The sequence below is a fragment of the Lissotriton helveticus genome, chromosome 11, assembly GCF_964261635.1.
Source record: "Lissotriton helveticus chromosome 11, aLisHel1.1, whole genome shotgun sequence".
Classification (NCBI taxonomy): Eukaryota; Metazoa; Chordata; class Amphibia; order Caudata; family Salamandridae; genus Lissotriton; species Lissotriton helveticus.
In genome coordinates, this window is record NC_136072.1 from 1038104105 (window position 1) to 1038125873 (window position 21769).

Genomic DNA, 21769 nt, shown 5'->3' on the forward strand with positions numbered 1-21769 from the left:
TTTTTTATAAACAAAAATCTACTTTGTCACATTTGACGCATCCATATTGAAAAGTTCCTACGAGCTGGAAGGAATACCCTTGACAGTGGTTCCTGCCAATGGTTAAAATGCCCATCTGATGAATATTTAAAAATTTGACTGGAGGTTACTCCGTCAGGGCAACAGCGTAATTTACACAGTCACCCTGAAGGTAAAAACCATCCGTCTGTCAAAATATAAACAGGCCGCAAAACCTTATTTACAAATGACGTATGTAGTATAGAACTATTATGTCAAAGCAAAGGGAATGGTGTAGCATTTCCACATTAGAGGTTTCAAGATCCTGGTTTCTTAAACAAGTGGGTTCTTTCTAAATGGGCTAGAAATAAAGCAGGGAGAAAGAAGACAGGCAATGTGGCTGAGAGCTGTATCTAGGATAGATAAGATAAAGTGTAGAAACAATGAGCTTATATGCCAGGTGCTATCCATTGTTGCTTCAGGAGACCTGGAACTGGGCCACATTTTCGGGATAACCACTGACTATGAAAATGATTCTCATAACAAAATGTGCTTGTAATTGTATTCAATGTTATCTTACATGTGAGGCCACAGCAAGTCCACTTATTCATTGCATACAACCTTGTGGTGCCAGGCTTACCCTGGTGAGGTTTTTCATCCTTAAGTCTGGACTTTAAAACTTTCATGAGGCCAAATCACAAACTTCTGTCCTAAAGCATTCCCTCACATTTTGGCTACAGTGAGTCCTCGGTCCCATTCAACTGCTGTGTGGACATTTAGAGGATCATTTAAGGTTAAGTTGAGTGGGTGACCCGCCGTAAATCAACACAGCTTAGGACCCAGAAAAACCAGCGTTCCCTTCCCTTTGAGATGGTGAAATCAATTTAAGTGTAAGTGTAAAGCAACGAAGTGAAGTGAAATAAAATGCAATAACATAACACAGAACCATCCCAAGCGGTAACAGCATATCTAATCACAGTGCATTATCCTCCATTGAAGGTGACTTCAAGATTCAGTAAATTTGTGAATACCATTACTGAAATGTAATGGTTCTGTGACCTCGTGGAGTTCAGCGCCTTCCCTATGTATCCACAAATGCACCACTACAAACAGTATCACCAGGACAAAAGACAAGGCATGCTCTTTCATTTACCACACTGTTGCCGCACACAGTATTACACTGTGTTTTTCATCAGCTGGTAGAGTACCAGAGTGGGGGCTATGCCCAGCTACGCGGGAGCCCCGACCAAGCTCAGCAAACGACTATAACACATCCAAAACGCCTCGGCACGACTGATCCTCGACGTACCACACCACGGCCACATCACCCCCCACCTGAGAAACCTGCACTGGCTCCCCGTCAACAAGAGGATATCCTTCAAGCTTCTCACCCACGCACACAAGGCACTCCACAAGACCGGCCCAGCCTACCTCAACAGATGGCTCTCCTTCTACATCCCCAACCGCCAGCTACGCTCTGCTGACCTCTCACTCACAACCGTCTCGCGCATCCGAAAAACAACCACTGGTGGGAGATCCTTATCCCACCTCGCCGCCAAGACATGGAACACCCTCCCACTGAGCCTATGACAGACCCAAGATCTGCTGACCTTCAGGAGGATACTCAAGACCTAGCTGTTCGAGCAGTAGCGACCCCCCAGCGCATTGAGACCCTCGCGGGTATGTAGTGCGCTTTACAAATGATTGATTGATTGATTGATTGCTAGTGTGGAATCAGCATGTTCCAGGTTAAGTTATCATCTAAGGGGGATTTATTCAATGCACTATCACCATCAAAGGCAGCCCTTTGCCACTGAAGTTTACACATAACAATACAACAATTTAATAAGCCAATCAGATTTGAAATAAGTAGGTTTTAAATTCACACCTGATCATGCAGAGCATGGCCTGGACACTGTCTCTTCACATACGCCAGTTCACAAGAAACATACAAAAAGAAAAGCCTCACAAACAACATGGAGTGAACACAAACACAAGACATCTAGAGTTGCCGACATGGCGTGCAACCAAAGATCTGCCATAGTACCTGTGCATCAAGACGGGCTAGGAGTGCCCTCAACTCCTCAATTTCAGCATCAATTTTGTCCTTCCTTTCCAGCAGATCCCTGAGCTCTACCACATTCACTACATCCTTTGCCATGTTTCTAGGAGATGTTGTCAGATTGATGGCGAATGTCATACTTCCATGTTCCTCATTTAGGGCATCGTATTCTTCTCTGTAAAAGAAGGGAGAATAGAACCAAAAGTTAACAAAATGTTGGTTGCACAGAACATCATTTGCTGCCATTTACAAAAAGTTTACTTATGTTGGGGGAGTCAGAAACAACCATTCTCTGTCATTCCAGAAGTTGGAAGACGTTTCCACTGCCCACAACGCTGGAAAAGAAAAGTGGCCAGGTTTTGCAACATATTGTGAGAGACAATAAGGACCTGAATTAAATGTTGGTAGCAAGAATACTCCATTGCAGTGTGCTTGCTGCCAACATTATGGTCTGCCCGCCAAATTTAAAAGCAGGCAGACCATAGTTTGACACACTGATACTTCTCCGTCATAGCCAAACTGCTCTGATGGATGAAGGGTCATCGGAGATTTGGCTATATGTCTGCTGGCCAAGGTAGGAAGGGCAGACATATAGCCGTTATTTACTGCCCGTCATCACCAGGCAAACCCTGGCTGTAAGGTGCAGTATAAAACCAAGCATGCCCCATCACCATGGGAGGTAACTCCCATGACGAGGGGGACATTTTCTTTTTGTAAAGAAAAAAGAAAACAGTTTGGCGCAGGGCTCCCTCATGTTGACAGAGTTCAGCACCAAATTGCAAAAAGCATTGACAGGAACCGCTGTTTGCTGATAAAAAATTTAAAAATTACAACTAGCTTAATGGTCATTTCATGTTTTGGCAGGCGGAGGTGCACTCAAGGCGAGGGAGTAAATTACTCTGTTGCCCTGACTGCAATACCTCTTACCTCCAATGTATGAATCGGCCCCTAATTTATTTCTATAACTTCACTAATGGCTGTAGATTAGCCCCCTAAACAGCTTTACTGCACACAAGGCATTCTGTTCCAAATCCCTATTTCTTAAGCACCGAGAAGAGCCAATGTCAGATTTACACTCTATACAAGTTAAACGTTGTGATCATTTGACAATAGAGATATGGTACCCGATTATCCACTCAGTAATAATGAGCCCTCATTGGGAAATCCAATAATGTTATGCAATAGGAAGAGTTAGGCCAATGCTCAATGAGAGATACCCACTTCTGCATTCCTTGGCCTTTGCCTGTTTAATCAGTTATGTGAGATCTGTGCCAATGTCACATTGGAGCTAGTTATTTGTGACTAATGGTGGCCATGAGTTTCAGATAGTGTGGTAGTTCTATTTGTCCTGAAGACTATCCCTAGCTTGTTCCTCTGGACAAATGTTATGCCCAAACTTCAATATACCAGAAGAAACTCATTTGTAACAGATTACCTGGTTCATCTACCTTATACTAGTCTGTAACAGCGATGAATAGATGCTGCTTCAAGGGCAGCTTTTCCCATCCAAAGCGAGATGTTCTTCAGCAAATTCAAGAATAACAACGGTACGTGACAGCTTCTTTACAGACAAGAGGATTCTAGAATAACCAGGAATTACCAGAAGTCAACCTATGCCACAATAGGACAAAAAACTTCTGCTGGAAGTTGGGACTCTGGCAAGCCTCAGAGGTAGAACTCCAAATCTGTGATTTGTTCAGTGAACCAAGCATACCCCAGGTTGTTAGTGTGAGTAGGGAATGCCACCAATTGGGGGTCACCCTGCAGAAGTTTAAACCAGGGAAGAGAGGATATAGAACCTGTCATAGTCATGACTAACCAAACCACTGCACAAACTATCTGTTGTTTCCTCTGCTTACCCAGACACCATCACAGTACAGATGCCAATGTGGTCAAACACATGACCAAGCCCAGTGCAAAGGCAGTAGGGGGAGAAAATACAGACCCAGTGAAGATGCAAAGCAGGCCCATTTAGGAAGCTGAATGGCATCCAGGCCTACAAGATTGCTGAAGACAGCAAGGAGAGAGATAGTTCTTTTCAAGTCCACCTATAATACGTTTGAGAATATAACATAGTCCTTCACCTGCCAATTTACAAGATATCTCCTTCCACTCATGTTTTCCTTGCTCAACATCGAAACATCTATTATGAACTCATTCAAAAACAATCTTCAGAACCAGGCAAATGTTATCTATAGAACTAATATGTTAGAATGCCAGTGCTTCAACTAATCTGCCAATTACACAGAGGAATCTGGGAGTAACAACTAACACCTTAGCGGCTTTGAAATCCCACAACAATGACATCATACGATCTGGACAGTTCGATGGTGACATGATACAGTCTGAACATTAATTAAGATACTAAATGTCTCTATAGCAGGGATGTTCCGTATAGGACCAGAAGAGTCTGATGCAAGCCAGATTTGTAGCACATAAACCAAAAAATACATTTATACACAATTAGTGAAAACTGATCTTTTTAGGGCTCGACCTCTGGCAATGCGCAAGCATTGCAGATGTCGAGACATATTGGGGCTTATCCAGAGCTTATCCAAAGGGCGATTTGATGCTGTGCCCGTGAAAAAGCGCGTGCACAGCATCAAAGCCACCAGCCTCCCTCCCACAAGCTTTCCCCAGCGTGCGCTCTGGCATTTCTCCTCCCCTAATTATTCACTGCCCACGGCCGGCCGGCACATCAAAGGCTGCTGCTCCCCGTGCGTCTCCACACCCTTACTCTCCCCTATTCTTTCCTTCTTGCCTCTCCCCTCCCCACCACAGCAACAGTTCTCATGAATGGTACTGCAGCAGAGGTAATTAATGGGCTTCATAGGGATTCGTGTTGTTTTTGTCGTGATAGGACGGCATCATTTCAGTTGCTGGCTTTTTGGAAAAGGACCGGTAAATGAAAAGCGTGCACTTACTTATTGGTTCAGGATTGCTTGCATAGCCCAATCTTCTCTTTTGTGCTGATACCCTTTTGTGAAACTGTTAATGAAGGGACCAAGACTGTGGGTCTGAAAAGCTCAAGAAGTATATCTTTGCTGCTTTAGAGGTTTGTTTGATTTCGCCATGTTTTTGTACTCAACACAATATTTTGCCTTCAAGCATAATAAATTATCTCATTTTTGTCCAAAATAAGATTGTGAGGTTAGAGAAATACATTTCCTTAAATGTTTCACATCACAATTCTAGGTAATTTTTTTGTTGTGCGAGTAGTTCCCAATGGTACTTTTCCTACTGTTAGTGTATGCCTTAAATGCGTACCTACCTGAAGGCCTTTCTCGTTTTAATACCGGTGTCCCTCAGTTCTCTCAGCACGTTTTGGTGTCAGTATTTATCTCAGGCTTTGCTATCAATTATTTTTTCAACATCTGTTGTGCCTATCTAAAGCAATCTCTCCGTCACTGTTTCTTTATGTGTCTAATTATCTCTTCCTCTGGCTGTACTTCATGGTGTGTTCTGATTAGTAGTTGTAAGTATCTGTTTATATATGTGTGTGTGATTCAGTCTGTCTTTTGGTCTGCCAGTTCTGTCCGTATGTTTTAAGCTCTCTCACTGTGTCTGCTGTTAAGCTGGCCTTTGGTCTTTCCTTGTATGTTTATTATTGCTTCAGTGGATAAGAGTATTTATTCTAAGGACTGTCTGTCTGTGATTGTCAGTCTGTCCGCTGCTGTCTAGGACTGTGTAGCTGTCCTGCGCTCACCCTGACCGGCTACCAGCCAGTCATCTCATTTGAGGGATTGTCTGCTGTGTCTTCCCCTCAGAGATCCCCGATGTCTGCTGCTCGTACAGACCGCACGTCCGCTGCCTTCAGTGGCTGCCTGTCTTTCTTCTGCCGGCGTCAAGGCCATCTGCATCCCTTTGGTCTGCACTCCAAGGCTGCCTGCCCCCCTCGGCTCTCCAGAGATGTCTCTTTGTCTGCACTCTGGTCTTCATGTCTGGTGTCTCTCTGCGTGTACTCTTCCACTTTCCTCTGCTCTCCAGGACTGTCTCTCTGCCGGCCCTCTTCTCGTTATGCCTGTGTCTCTGTCTGATCTCCGTGCCCGTCTGTCTGAGTGCCCTGTGCTCTCCGGGGCTGCCTCTCTCTGTCTGTCCTCTTCCTCTCCGTGACTGTCGGTTTGAGTGCCCTGTGCTCTCCAGGGCTGTCTCTCTTTCTGACTTCTGCTCTTCATCTCTGACTTTCTCTGCCTGTCCTCTCCCTCATTGACCGTCTGTCTGAGTGTCCTCTACTCTCCAGTACTGTCTCTCTATCTTCGCTCTGCTCCTCGTGTCTACCTGTCTCTTTGTTTGTCCCCTTCCTCGCCTCTCATAACAGTCTGTCTGACTGCCTTCTGCTCTCCAGGGCTGTCTCTCTGTTTGCCCTCTGCTCTTCATGTATGGCTGTCTCTTTGTCTGTCTCCTTTCTCTCCACTCAGTGACCGCCTGTCTCAGTGCCCTCTGCTCTCCAATATCTCTGTCTGTCCTCTGATGTTCATATCTGGCTGTCTCTCTGCCTGTCCTCTTCCTCAGTGACCGTCTGTCTGAATGCCCTCTCCTCTCCTCCAGGACTGTCTCTGTTTGCCTTCTGCTCTTCATGTCTGGCTGTCACTTTGTCTGTTCTCTTTCCCTTCTCTGTCCTCTCAGTGGCCGTCTGTCTGAGTGTCCTCTGCTTTCAAGGGCTTTCTCTCTGTCTGCCATCTGTTCCTCATATCTGGCTGTCTCTCTGCCTGTCCTCTTCCTCAGTGACCGTCTGTCTGAATGCCCTCTCCTCTCCTCCAGGACTGTCTCTGTTTGCCTTCTGCTCTTCATGTCTGGCTGTCACTTTGTCTGTTCTCTTTCTCTTCTCTCAGTGACCGTCTATCTGAGTGCCCCCTCCTCTCCAGGACTGTCTCTCTGTTTGCTCTCTGCTTTTCGTGCCTGGCTGTCTCATTGTCTGTCCTCTTTCTCTTCTCTCAGCGGGCGTCTGCCTGCCTGTCTTCTGCTCTCTATCGTCGCCGTCGCTTCTCTGTCTCTCGACTGCTTGACAGGGCCTACTCATTGACACTATCCCATCATTCACCGTTCCCCAGTCTTTCAGTCTGCTCACAGTGTTGCCCCAACATGGCACTTTGACATCAGCCTTACTCTGCCCCCAAGCTGCCTCTCACTTTTACCTTTTACTGTGGGCTCATTGGGAAGTGAAAATAATAAAGTCACCCCACTGCCTGTGGGTTGCTGCTCTCACATCACCTCCCCCATTACCCCCTTCATTCACCCGTGGCCAGCCAGAGTGAATGCCAGAAACCGGTCCTCGGAAGCTTGTTTCCGGTCCAGGGAAGGCATGGCTTGGCAGTTCGGGCTGGACTGTTCCCATGAGGCACAGGGTCAGACTGATTTGCATATAGCCATGTCTGAACTGGGGTGGCAGAGTGGGCTAAAGAACGGTGATGGATCAAACCCAGATCTTTTGACTGGGTGTGAGTGTTTGATTGGTTCAGATGCTCTGTCCATCACCAACCCCTTTTGTACCGCTTTGGCCGCCATAAGTGTGGCAGGGTATGCTCAGACATGAGTCCCTTGCTCACTTTGCCACTGGATTCAAGCAAGCTGGGCTGAAGACGGCTGGAATGCCAGAAACCGGTCCTCGGAAGCTTGTTTCCGGTCCAGGGAAGGCATGGCTTAGCAGTTCGGGCTGGACTGTTCCCATGAGGCACAGGGTCAGACTGATTTGCATATAGCCGTGTCTGAACTGGGGTGGTAGAGTGGGCTAAAGAACGGTGATGGATTAAACCCAGATCTTTTGACCGGGTGTGAGTGTTTGATTGATTCAGATGCTCCATCCATCACCACCCCCTTTTGTACCATTTTCAAAACAAAAACATAAATAAAAAATGTGTCATTTACAATACTAATACCTCTAACTTTACTAATGCGAGCCCTATTGCATTGCAACTGCTTATTTATATAGTCGGTGGTTATCCTATAACCTCACCTGGCTCCTACTCCCCTGACCCTGTGCTGGTCACGCCAGTCATATCCTCCCAACTTCACCCATATTCTTTGACCACCATATCGTACAAAAAGTGTGTCACTTACTTGTGTTGTTGCAAGATGAGCTGAATCTTGTCCGTGTAGGACTTATGGTTCTCCTCCATGACGCGGAACTGCTGCTGCACCCTGCGCATCTCGATCTCGGCTTGCATGTCGAGCTCCCGCTCTTTGGCCTTGGTTCTTTGCTTTGCCATCTTCTTCCTCTACAGTGGTACACTGCCATCAATTGACACAAAGAAAACATGGACATCAGTTTGGAACTGCCAAGGCAGCATGTGGGGGACAAGAACTATTTGTGCCACAAAAAATAGATATAGTGGAACTTGTAAAATACATTTTGTTTACTATTCAGAAACAATAGATACCATTTTGTTTAATACATATTTGCCAACATTTACTGACAACGCTTAGATTTTAAGGTAATTGTGGCTGCTTCCTTTTAACAGCTATTCTTAACTTTTATGGGAATAGAGCCCTCCTTACCCAACCCAGGAAGGGAATTTTTACCAATAGTATCTTGACATCTCTGTTATTAGTACTGTGTGAGGCTGTTTTAAATTGTGGCCTTAAACTGACATCTGGGACTCCAAGCTGGGAGACATAATTGATTAATAGGCACATTACTTCATTCAAGTCCATTGTATGCAAATTTAGTTCATGAATATTCCTTGACAAAACCTTGACTACCAGACGGGATCAGTTAAGGATGATCATCAGCCAATGCTTAGTCTGGGAGCTAACCATAGACAACATGGCTAAGATATAACAAAGAGCTTAGGCTGAGTCAAAAAATAATATTTGATATCCTGGATGGGCCAAAAGGTGCAACTGACCTACTGTTACTTTCAACCAAACCCAGAAGAGAAGCTCCCAGTAAAATCAAGGAGAGAGAGAATCTGCTCTTCCAAAGGTGGCAAGTCAAGGAAGCAGTTGCCCTTATGGTTGAAGAAGTGTCAAGCACTTCCTTGACTGGAAAGTGGCTAAAGCCCAGTTTAAACTATACCTATTAGGTCAAGGGTTGAGTACACTCAGGGTGCTGTGGTCTGGAAGTACCATTTACTGTTGTGCTGCCTTCACCATCTGGATTGTATTCATACTCAACTGTTGTACCGCTGAATATCGAGCCCAAGAATATCGAAATACAAGAATATTATAGATAGAATATAGAGGGACAAAGTATTGAACGGCAAGTGCATATACGGGTGTATCGATATCTATTCCTAACTTCTCATCTGTTTACCTTAAAGATATGTATATGATCAAGATACATATATGTGGAGTTCGGTATCAAAGATCTAGACTTACTTACCTTTCGATATTCTGGATTCAATATTTTGCCCTCAAGATTTTCAACATGAGATACAGGATATCCCTCAATGGCACTGATTTATAAATTTAGTGGAGAGCCTGAAAATCTGTCCTGGACCAGGTCTTCGTTACCGAATCATGGACACCCCTGGTAAACATTCAGGAGCAGGCGGATGTGTTCCCATGGGTCATTTTACGTTTATTTTGGGAGGGTACAGGGAAGGAGCTAGAACTGCTTTTGGGAACAAATGAGGATTGATTTTTCTAACACATACAGAGCCATGGGGCATTGACTTCACCTTTCCCTACTACCCAGTGAGAACAACACCCTGGCCACATAAGAATTTGAAAATATGAAAGGAACAGAAGTCAGAAGACCATGCTGCTGGTAAGGAGATAGGAAGGACTTCTGGGTCCTTTTTCACAAAGAGTTGGTTACCAGTGAACAGGAGCACTATAGGAGAGACCGTGCCAGCATCATGTAAAAAGAGAAAAGAAGGTGGATAACAGCTGTGCCCTGCTCACTTTGCCCATATATTACCTACTACCATCCTTCGTTCTAATAATTACTGGCTCACTGCAAGACTTGGCTAAAAATCGAGTTTTGTCATTTGCTCTTCTTTCATCCCTGACAGACACAGTTCAGGGAGGCTAAGAGTTCCTACATAATGCACGGGGCAGTTATGCAGTCTGTACAAGCATTCACATCCCCCATGTTAGCTCTAAGTACTAAAAATCCTTGATAAAGAATCCCTCAGTTAAGAGGCAGGGTGAGGCGGAGAGGGTACAGGCAAGTGAGATTCGAGTTAGGGCAACTCACATGGTCGGCCTTTGTTGTGTTTACTCGGCCATCCAAAAAGGAGCAGTGTAAAAAGGGGCGTAGCCCAGCTGCAATCAGAGAGACAACACTGCTGTCTAAGGCCTGAGCCTTTGAGACACCTCTGCTACCTCGCGCCTAAGTTTAATTCTGTGTTAAAAGGTTAATGCCTCTGGCACCTGAGAGTTGAATATTTCTGTTCTTTATCTTACCAAAGTGTGTATGCTTTAAATCATCTGAGGAATAATTCGAGAGAGCTATTCACAAACTGCATTTTGTAGTACGTTTAGTAGAACTACCACAATACTACTAACATACTACAAAATGGTATTCAATCAATCAATCAATCAATCACATAATTTGTATAGCGCACTGCTCACCCAGAGGGGTCTCAAGGCGCTGGGGGGGGGACGGGTCTGTCACTGCTCGAAAAGCCTGTAGTGTAGTTCCTATCATCCCAATAGGCTCTGCGCATTGGAATAATACCTACAGCAGTAAAGGCCTAGACCAGACGTTAACTAGGTCTACTACTGTCGATACTAGACTTAAAGTTTTGGGTTTGCCAGCTAGCTCAGAGTTCACTAGAAACTTTCTCGAATGTTCAGGAAGGACTTAACTTCCCTGATTAGACAAGAAGGGATTTAGTTTCTGACAACCATAGAACATGACAACTTTGCTCTCCCCTAATCAAGAGTATATCTCGAGAGTCGTGTGAACAAAAGGCAATTTATTTTACTCAGTCAGTACGTGCATTCTTAGTCTCATCAGATTGTAGAGAAAAGGAAGAGACGGGCGTGTTCAATAAAAAGGTGTTATTTATTGATCAGTCTCTTTTCTCATACAAGAGAAATGGATCGATATTATTGCAATACTTATAGCTAAGTAAAGTGCATACATTAAAAGCAATAGTATAAAATAATACTGTAAAAACATTGATATGGTTTCTAAGCCATAAGATGTTTTAAAATGAATAAAATATATTACATACACATATACATTTGACTAAACGTACTCAACTGGTGTTTCTAAATACGCCTACCCCGTGTACCTGACCTAAGCCTAATACGGGGGCGGGAATAGAAAGTTACAGTTTAAGTTAAGTTTGTTTTTGCCAAGTGAATAACTAAAGAATTCTCTGTGAGGGGTTATTCAGTTCTGTACCTGGAATCTAGGTTGAATGAGGGATGGTATCTCTCGTCTCTGGTCTCGATATTCCAGGCTGCCTGCGAGGGCTACCCAGAAACGCCGGTGCTGGATTTCTCGGCAGGAGAAAGCAGCTTCTCTCAGCGCGTCAGGAAGGCGGGGCTGCGCCAGCGGGGTCTGCTCTGCTCTGGGCTTCGGCAAGTATGGCTGCTCCGTCTCGTCACCACCGCGTGTGTTTGCATAGGGCAATATCGGTAATATTTATACCTTTAAGGTGCCGAGATTGACGTAAGGATGGACATAGATACGTCAATAAGGATGTCATACGACTTGCTCGTTAGCACATTCTTTTGCTGAAGTTCTCGGTGAAATCAAAACAATGGCCGCAGGGTTTTGCCCAGGTTGTCATAGGTTTGATTTGTTATGAGAACTCCGTATGCCTTATCAGGGGCTGGAGGAATATCGCTTGTCTAATTAGATCGCAAGCGTTAGGACCTAATCAGATAACACGTTTCTGTGCCGTAGTGTGACTGCGTCAGATAACGGTATCTGCATCATGGGGGTTTTCTGCCTCATGGGCTGACTGTTAGTTAACTTGTTGGTTTGTTTAACCAGAATAGGGTCAGGAATAGGGGGATCGATTCAGAACCTATAGGAATACATCACACCCACTCCACGCTAACTATGGTCATATTTACTAATCTATGCATAGTAAAACATAGTACAACATACTATAGAGTATTGTGTATACCTTACTGTGGAAAATTAGTACGGTCTGGTAAACATTATCTGTGCCATCTTGCCTTTTTCCCCTGATGCCACACTTTTTGTCGTGCGCACCCGCCATTTTAGGTGCCTCGATCAGAACAACCCTTTTGCATGCCACTGGCCCCCAGCATAGCCCTCCTCCCTCACAAAGCCCGCACTCTGACAACCCCCGCTCGCACATGCCTTGGGTCATAAACCCCTCTTCAGCGCAGCTCTGCCTCAGAACCCCATCCTGTCCCCAGCGCGACACCTCCCTTCCTTCCTTTCATGGTCCCAGGCCCTCTTTGATACAAATCCCCTTTTCCTGTGTGCCCGTTTGTCTTCCTCGTTCCCAGGCCGACACCTTGCTCTGCCGATACTGTTCCTTGCCCCTCCCCGTACAGTAGAAAGCTTCCCTCATCAAAGGACCCCCGAGTTGATCAAAGCCCTCACCCTATGAGATCCGACCAAACCCCCACATTCCATGAATCGGCGGAATGTCCAGCTGCGCGGTAGTCATCACCTGTTGTGACCGGGGTGAGGACTTCAACTGTAAATGTGTGTGGGAACGGGCCTGAGGGGGAGATTCGGAGGATATCCTTCCGTACATCAAAGCATTGCCAAGAATGTGTTGTATGTAATAAAGCAATAAACCTGTGTATAAGAGGCCAGGCCTCAGAGATGCGGTTAGAGCACCTCCTGACGATACCTGCTGTCTGAACTGATGTGTTCTCCTCCGGAGAGAATAAACCTTGTTTCCTGCCTTCCCGTCTCCAGCGCCTGCCTCTTCATTGATTAATAATTCGTGGGTTAAAGAGGCGATACCGCCGGGCAAATATAGATTGTCCCTTGACCTTAGATTTAACAATTGGCGTCCCAAGCGTGGGGCCCATCAGCGACTCATGGATCCAGTGGGAGAGGTCCTGACGACAGAGTGAACGACTGCGACGATCGGGAGAGCTCTTGCCCAATAGACCCTCGTCTGGCAGCCGATCATCCGAACTTCACTGGTTCCGAACAGACCTCTCCCGAGTGATCTACGGTCCTGACTGGGAACCATCAGGAGTGCTGCGAGGAATACAAAGAAAAGAGGACGATCGGGCGCTGGATTCGGAAGACAAGAAACTGTCCATACGGTCCGGGTAAGGTCGTGTAGACACGACGAAACACGAAATAATTGTTTAATTGTTCAGAAAATACTAGTATTACTCTTTGTTGACCTATTTGGAGATTCACTGTCTGCACACGAAGAAACAGTAGGCTCTTTCTCTTTGCAAACAGTGAAGGATAGGTAACGCAGCCGTCGCGCCTATCTTTCTCCCCCACTGAATCGATTATTTATTAACGGCCACTGATTAACTGTTTTTGACCCCGAGCTACTGTTCGCGGATTGTTTTCTGGAGATTCTCTGTCTACAAACAGGAAAGAACAGGTTCCCCTTTGCAGATAGTGAAAGGGTAGAGGACGCAGATCTTTTACGAATCTACTTATTCTTCCCACTGGTCCTCTTTTTGTTCATTTGATATTGGTTCATGAGGTATTCACTGCCTGCAAACAACGTAGAATAGAAATATTCTGTCTAGTCTTTGCACACAGTGATAAGATAGGCAGTGCTGACTTTTGTCCCTCGTTGTGAGCTGTCATGTCTGTCTTCTCCCCACTGGTCGATAGCTGGTTCAGCCCGGACCGTTTATTAGAGGTGTATCATCTAGCTCCGCTGGAAGGCACCCCTAATAAAGACATGTTCATAAACTATGGATTAGTTACCATAGCCTATAGTAAACTGTGGCACAGGTATACCAAAGAAAGTCAAGAGAAACAGTGGCCACTGATAGGATCCTTCGATCTTGATAAAATAGAAACGTTAGAAATAGCCCTTCGTGATAATAAGACAACGCCTATTATGCTCGACTGCCTCGGTATGTGGCGCAAAGAAGCAATGCAACGAAAGAATAGAGACGAGGACAGAGCAGGTAAAGGAACATATCGACAGGACGACCCCAGGACACAACGTCCCGAAAGTAATCCCCCGACACTACGCACAGGACGGCCAGACTTAGGGCAAAACCAATGTGCTTTTTGTAGATATGCCGGGCACTGGAAAGCCCAATGCCCGACTCTACTGAACGTGAGTAGGAGCAGAGGACCGACAGGAATAACAGGCCGGCAGAAAGGGAAAAGGCGCGAGACAAAGATGAATCAGACTGACTTGGACAGGCCAGATAGAACCACCACGTTCGATTATGCCCGATGGCACAGATTTCGCCAAGCCGATTTCAGCGACATGTTCGAGTCCTCATAGATCAAACAACGATAAGACGGGAAAACCCAGTGTAGCTCTAAATTGACAGACGACAAACCCCGAAGAAACCAGAAAGAATAATGTACACACATGATCAAGCATCCTTACGTTTAGCCAAGTAGGGAAAAGTTTAGGGTATTTCGAGGTAAGGGTTACACAAGTATCCTTCGCCGAGAGGACTAGGGATATTGCCAATGTCTGAAAACCTACTACCTCCTTTCTTCCGCATCCTTATAGGCATATAACTAAAGCCTGCCCCATTGCTCTAACAAAAAGTATGCGCAGCATATAGAAATAAGATAATTATGGCCAATAACTGTTTTATGTTTGTCTTGGGTCTTTTTATATAATATTTGTACTGTCTCCCCGTCTGAGTTTGTGTGTACGGAATGCATGAATCTGCGTCATCCCTCTGCCTGTGTTACCGTGGTACTTAAACTTCTGTTAACAGAAGCTTTAGCATGGAACAACCTGGAAAGAAAGGAATGGGAAAACGAAATCCGTAGGCCACTGATGAACTTGAACTTTTATTTAACATAACGAACAAGAAACAAATAACAGTACGTAATAATAACACCTATCAATGCCCTAACAACAGAAAACGTTTGAAACAAGAATGGTAAACTAGAAAATGAAAGTCAGCAGAACATTCGCCCCCCCCCCCATTCTGGAACCTTCCAAAGTAGGGCAGGGTTACGGCTACGCCCAGCCGGCAGCAACCCATATAAGGTGGGTCCTGCTGCCAACAGTCGGCCAGGAAATCGTAACATAGGATGGAGCCGGAGGAGAGACAAGGGCCAGCGGGACCCAGCCAGGGGATCACCTTGACCACACCGGAGAGTTGTAGGGGGGGGGAATGTCTATGTCCTCGACCCCCCTCTCTCTCTCCCCCAGTCCGGCCACGGTGGCGCGTGGGAGTTTCAGGTAGTCCCGCCACATGTCTTCCCGGTCCGGCCACCAATGGCCGGGGACTGGGGCCAACTGGATCCGGCTGCAGCCGATGAGCCAAGGAACCCGTTCATGGGGCCAGAGCAAGGGGCGTCCGGCCGACATCCACCGGAAGCCCGGCCCAGAGAAGGACGGGACACTTCTTTCTTTTCTCCTCCGTAATGGCCGCAGCAGCACGCCCGGCGCCACTTGAATAATGGCTGCGACAACTCTGGGGGGAGGGATGTCTTGTACATACCTCCGCGAAAATTAGTCCAGGTCGGGCTGGGAGGGAGAGGCGACGCGGACGAGCCTCTCCCACCTCCACGGATAGGAGGTTTCCCAGCCCCCAGCCCAGCGCCGAACTCCTCCAGCCAGGCGGTGGTGCCAATACCTGCGTAGCACCGAACATACCATGGTGGCGCCCCAGTACTTGCGCAGCACCGAACATGCAACGGTGCCGATACTTGCGCAGCACCGAACATACAACGGTGCCGATACTTGCGCAGCACCGAACATGCAATGGCTGCGCCAATACCCGCACAGCACCGAACATGCACCGCAGGTGGCCATACTTCCGCAACACTGGACATGGGTTCACTCCAAAAGGTCTCCTCCACTCTTGCAGACTCGACGAAGGGCGGCTGCTGCAGGCCTCAAAATGGCGTCTGGGCCCCCTGGAAGGCGGGTCTCGGCCGCTAGAGTAACTTTGAACAACAACGTAACTCGGGCGCTTGCCCACCGGGGCACGAGCCCCCACCTCCGACAGCACCCCCACAGCCTTGAAGATTCTACAAAAGTCCCAGGAGCCCTCGGCCCCTGCAGGCTTCCGGTGAGGAACAACTGCCTTGATCGCTAACGAAATAAGCATGACATAGCCATTCCTTCTGTTAGCATGAATTCTCGAACTGCCGAAAAGGACTCTGGTCCAACTGCCGGTTGTAGGAGACATTTTTTCCCTGACGCTACTTCCGGACTAACCCGGCCCTGCCCAAAATGGCGCCGGTATCAATAGGAACTCACGAACACCTCGTGGTGTTTTTTTAGCTAAAAAGACTCGATGTTCTGAAAAATATATATGATCCTTTGTACACTTGACGAAAAAGAGGGAGGGTTCACTCGATGAACATGTAGAAGGGCCCCGTGAAAACTGTTTTTTCAATGTACGATTCATTATGATATTATCATGTAACCTCGCTTATAACACACACCCATGGCATACCTATAGGAATTTGATTACAACTAGTCCAACTGTGTTTCCAATTATGAAATGAATGCCCCTTGGTCCCTCAACTATTCGATAGACGTTTTTAGTTCCCTGCAAATGAATGAATGAACCTTTTTAAACATGTTTTTAATCCTACAAGATAGCCCCCCCCCCTCTACTGTACGCACTTTAGCCATTGCCGTATCCGGCCAACCCCGATCACACTATCCTATCAACATGCTGAACGATTGTGCAAATAAAGGTTTTCGAAACTATGAACGGGTATTGCATGCTTTATTTAAAATGTGGGATCGGCGGGAGAGTTTTTTTCTGTGCACCCTACTCTGCTCTCTCTTTAAGGTTAATAGAAGTGGTTGCCCAGCCCCGGATGGAGGATCGAATCTAAGACACGACACTCTGCCGTCAAATATGCGACTGACTCAGGGACTCGCGCATGGAGAAAGACCTCGATTTCTGGGGTTGGGTAAGGCGAAACGGTGTAAAAGATGGAATATAAAGGATGGGTAAAGTGAAACGATGTAAATGATAGAATATTATAAAGATACGACACTCAAAGGTACTAGGGAACAGAGTTGACCGAAGAGCTGATAAACCTTAGAACATCACAGCGTTGGAAGAGATTTAAGGACCCCGATAGCTAAATACACCTACCAACTAGAAACCTCGCGCTAAGTGCTTCTGATTCTCTAACGTTTTCCTACTCACAGCCTATAAGGACACACTGCCCCCCCCCCCCCCCTTGGCTCCAGAAACCACAACCCCAGGGATTCTATCCCGAGGAGATAAGACGAGTATGAGGTAAGTAAAAGACCTTCGTACCCGTGCTCTTGATATGCTCGAATGTTGTCCCCCTCCCCTCCCCTCTTTTCCCCCCCCCCTTGCAGGCCACATCGGAATCACGACCAAGGTATGGTGAAGATCTGAAGCCTCGCCATGTCTGATACACGAAGCGGACTAACACTGCCTGGTGGCACCTAAACACACCCACAAACTGCTCTTGTACCAAAAGAGCCAATAAATTGTATGACATGATGAAAGCGATCACCCTTAATCCGTGTTGCGTGAATGGACACCTGTCACGTATGTCTGAAACTATGAGATGATGTTTGTGTATGACTGACGCGTTGACTTAACTGGTTAAAGGACCGAGAATGCAAGAAATACGACACAATGGTGCCCTTTTTACTCGATGCATGTCCCCTGTACCCGGCCTAATGCTCGTCCATCCCAAACTGCATGCTTTCAACATTCTAACACAGACCCGTAATGTCTTATGTTGTATAATGCGCTGAATAGCCTATCTTAATGCACGGCCACTCCCCATGTCGCACGTGTACTATTTAGCCTGTTGTTGCACATCTCTCTCTGTCTCTCTCTCTCTCTCTCTCTCTCTCTCTCTCTCTCTCTCTCGCTCTTCCGAACGACTAGCACCTAAATTGGCAAACCGCCACCCCTAGTGCACCACCAATTGGCTCCAAATACCACAAGTATTTGCTCAAAATTTATCCTAAATAAAAATCACCCTGACGCCGTGTCACTACCTCTCCTTTCTGCAAAAAAATTGATGAAACCGAGATTTGGCCATTAGGGAAAGGACAGGTAAGACGACTGAGGTTCCCTAATCTGACCCAAAATAAGGGAACTACATGTCAGCGGCTCCTGTGTTATAAAAAGATGCCTCAGATAACGCGACCTTCCCCGTCCCGAATTGTCGCAATACCCAAACAGTAAAGGTGATCGAAACATCCTCATGTTCCCGGAACGCCCCCTGTTTCGTATCAGCTGCCCCAGACGAGGGTTATAAAACTGTCCCTCACCCCCGGTCGTAAGAGATGGGTCTATTTACGCCCTTACCACAGTTTTCTATGTCCCTAGTTGTTTCCCATAAGACCCCTGTCTTTTCTAATTAAGTAGTCAGGCCGTAAGAGGCTACGTAGGAACCAGAATGATGTTTTACAAAGTTAAAGATTAGACCGAAGCGAAGAAATCATTGCAATGAACCCTGTTGAAAGCGAAAATGTTTAGTTGAAAGGCAGGATGCCTTGATAGAATGAAAAATGTTTAGCCTATGTTCGTCCCTCAGCAAGATACCTGTCAGACCATGGTGATAGCACACAGCACCCTTTTTAAATATAAAGCCCTGGAGAACGGTATAGCTTCGTAAGGCTCATATTAAGAAGGTGGGTCTCCGTCAGAAGAACTGACGTAACTGTAATGCAATAAAAGGTGCCAGATCTCGTCCCACGACCAACAAACACCAAAGAAATAGCTGTGAAGGAAAGTTATAGTAAATCCAGCAGGCCCATCATCAATCATTTATATGTTAGTTGCGAACCCTAATATAACGGACGTTTCCATTTTTGCCTGGAGCTGGGAGAGAAATGTGATTACCTTCCTCTGCCAATTCTCTAAAGACTGTCTTTTCAAACTCATTTAAGGGTACGACTGTCGTAGGAAAGAAGGACCGGATGTGGGAGCACGTGGCCTGACTACAGATCGTGGAACATCTGCGACATTGGCCAAGGCGAGACCGCGACAGAAAGGAGTTGCAGGACGAGGCACTGTTTCCGTCAAAGTGAGAGGAAAGGGCTGACCTGATGCCCCTGCTCAATGTTCAACGTGTGCCGAAAAGTCCCCGCTCTCTGAATTCGGTCATGAGCCCGCCTACCTGAAATTTCCGCCCCCCTGATCTGTTCCCGATTTGGCCCAGCTCCATCCCCCCTTTTTTCTCCGACCTACCCTATGGACTACACACTCTTCTTCCATCTGAACCTTTTTGACAATCAACTCGAAGGACACAGGGCGAAAAGGACCTTTTTGACCAGAAACGCGAGGAAAAGGTCGTGCCCTGCAACGCGGGACCTAGAATAGAGCTGGACCTGTAGCTCCACCGCCGGTGCTCCACAGCGCCAACAAAAGACGACAAAGAATGCTGAGAACTCATTAACTTCGAACATTGACACCCTCAATTATCGTTTCTACTACGTCTCATTTCTCCCCCAGCCACCATTGTATTAATTATGCTCCAACCAAACATGAACAGAACTCACATATGTAATGACCTATCAATTTACATTCCGAACGACTATAAGTAGCTATGAAATGTACCCAATGCTCTCACTACAGAATCATCTTTGTCTGTTATTGCATTACTATGGCTTTCCTGCAAACGAGTTTTTTTTATCGATAGACCCGCCTCCTAAGATGAAAGATTTTAAAATGTAATGTTTATAACTCCTTCACCTGGGTACCTACTTCTTTTCCTATGACCACCACAGTCGACATGAATTGGAAATAGGCCAGCAAGATGTCTTGGATATGTTAAAGGGAGGACTGTGGAAAATTAGTACGGTCTGGTAAACATTATCTGCGCCATCTTGCCTTTTTCCCCTGATGCCACACTTTTTGTCGTGCGCACCCGCCATTTTAGGTGCCTCGATCAGAACAACCCTTTTGCATGCCACTGGCCCCCAGCATAGCCCTCCTCCCTCACAAAGCCCGCACTCTGACAACCCCCGCTCGCACATGCCTTGGGTCATAAACCCCTCTTCAGCGCAGCTCTGCCTCAGAACCCCATCCTGTCCCCAGGGCGACACCTCCCTTCCTTCCTTTCATGGTCCCAGGCCCTCTTTGATACAAATCCCCTTTTCCTGTGTACCCGTTTGTCTTCCTCGTTCCCAGGCCGACACCTAGCTCTGCCGATACTGTTCCTTGCCCCTCCCCGTACAGTAGAAAGCTTCCCTCATCAAAGGACCCCCGAGTTGATCAAAGCCCTCACCCTATGAGATCCGACCAAACCCCCACATTCCATGAATCGGCGGAATGTCCAGCTGCGCGGTAGTCATCACCTGTTGTGACCGGGGTGAGGACTTCAACTGTAAATGTGTGTGGGAACGGGCCTGAGGGGGAGATTCGGAGGATATCCTTCCGTACATCAAAGCATTGCCAAGAATGTGTTGTATGTAATAAAGCAATAAACCTGTGTATAAGAGGCCAGGCCTCAGAGATGCGGTTAGAGCACCTCATGACGATACCTGCTGTCTGAACTGATGTGTTCTCCTCCGGAGAGAATAAACCTTGTTTCCTGCCTTCCCGTCTCCAGCGCCTGCCTCTTCATTGATTAATAATTCGTGGGTTAAAGAGGCGATACCGCCGGGCAAATATCGATTGTCCCTTGACCTTAGATTTAACATTACCACCCCAAAATACATAAATGCATTTTGAAATTTTCAAATATACGGAAAAGTTGCAATCATATGTATGGTATGCACTCAAGCTGTATAATAATGCTAAGGTAATCACGCATTTGTATACATTATTGCTATTTGGTATATGAGAATTTACACATGAAATGGCTCTTAATACAGAAAAAAAAGTTCGAGACCATTCCATCACAGAATAAAATATTTATGAACATACCAGCGGGCAGCTAATGTCTATAAGCTATCTAAAATTTAGAAACCTTAGTTCTTTAAGAATAGTTCTTACTTTAAGCAGAAGATAGTGTCCCGAAAAATATGAAAAAATATTTTGGGGCTGCTGAAAAATTGCTGTCCGTGAACTGGAGGAAAAATTGTTCATGTGACTTTATTTTTAAAGTTGAAGGCCGAATTCAAGGAACGCCGTGTGCGAGCTTGTTCAAAAGTCTCTATTTCTGCTCTGGTGAGAACATCATATCATTTAGGCTTTCGAAAAAACTGTCAACAGCTTCCTGGGAAAGTTCCACTAACTCGGAAATAGGTGTAATCATGCATTCGTGCGCATGATTGTTTCCATTGACATTCTGATTTGCATTGCTGACAGAAGGTCGTACCTGATCGATGCTGCTTTCATCTTGAACTTCACTACCCATCAATCGTAGTGGTGCAGCTTCCACGAATGCCGTCATCAGGATTGGTAGCCTTTGAGGGCAGCACAAAGCATGAACCTTGATCGGGCTCAACAATCTTTCTGCATCCATTGGCGCATCCGATTGTAGCGTCAGACAGGTGTCTAACACGCATTCTTCTCCGCATAGCAGACACCTTAATACAGGTAAAACACATCTTTGCCACATTGGTCGAAATGATAGAAACCAAGTCATGTTCAGGTCTCTAAGCCGGGTGAGTCCCAGGATTTTTTATATCCGGTCCCGGTATCCAATGGCTAGGATTGTTTCTTCCCTTGTCGCAAGAGTTTTGTCTGTGACATGGGTTGCCATACCGAAAAATAAGGACCAAGAATAGG

General features: G+C 46.2%; 1 protein-coding gene across 1 annotated transcript in view; it reads right to left on the minus strand.

Moving 5' to 3' along the window:
* Nucleotides 1-21769, minus strand: part of CCDC63 (coiled-coil domain containing 63) — a 216431-nt gene that overhangs the window by 145483 nt on the left and 49179 nt on the right. The window contains exons 2-3 of the mRNA XM_078666129.1: nucleotides 8117-8287; nucleotides 2045-2234 (exon numbers count right to left, since the gene is read on the minus strand). Coding sequence (XP_078522255.1) covers nucleotides 2045-2234; nucleotides 8117-8265 — 339 coding nt within the window. The 5' untranslated portion in view covers nucleotides 8266-8287. The remainder of the gene's footprint in view (nucleotides 1-2044; nucleotides 2235-8116; nucleotides 8288-21769) is intronic.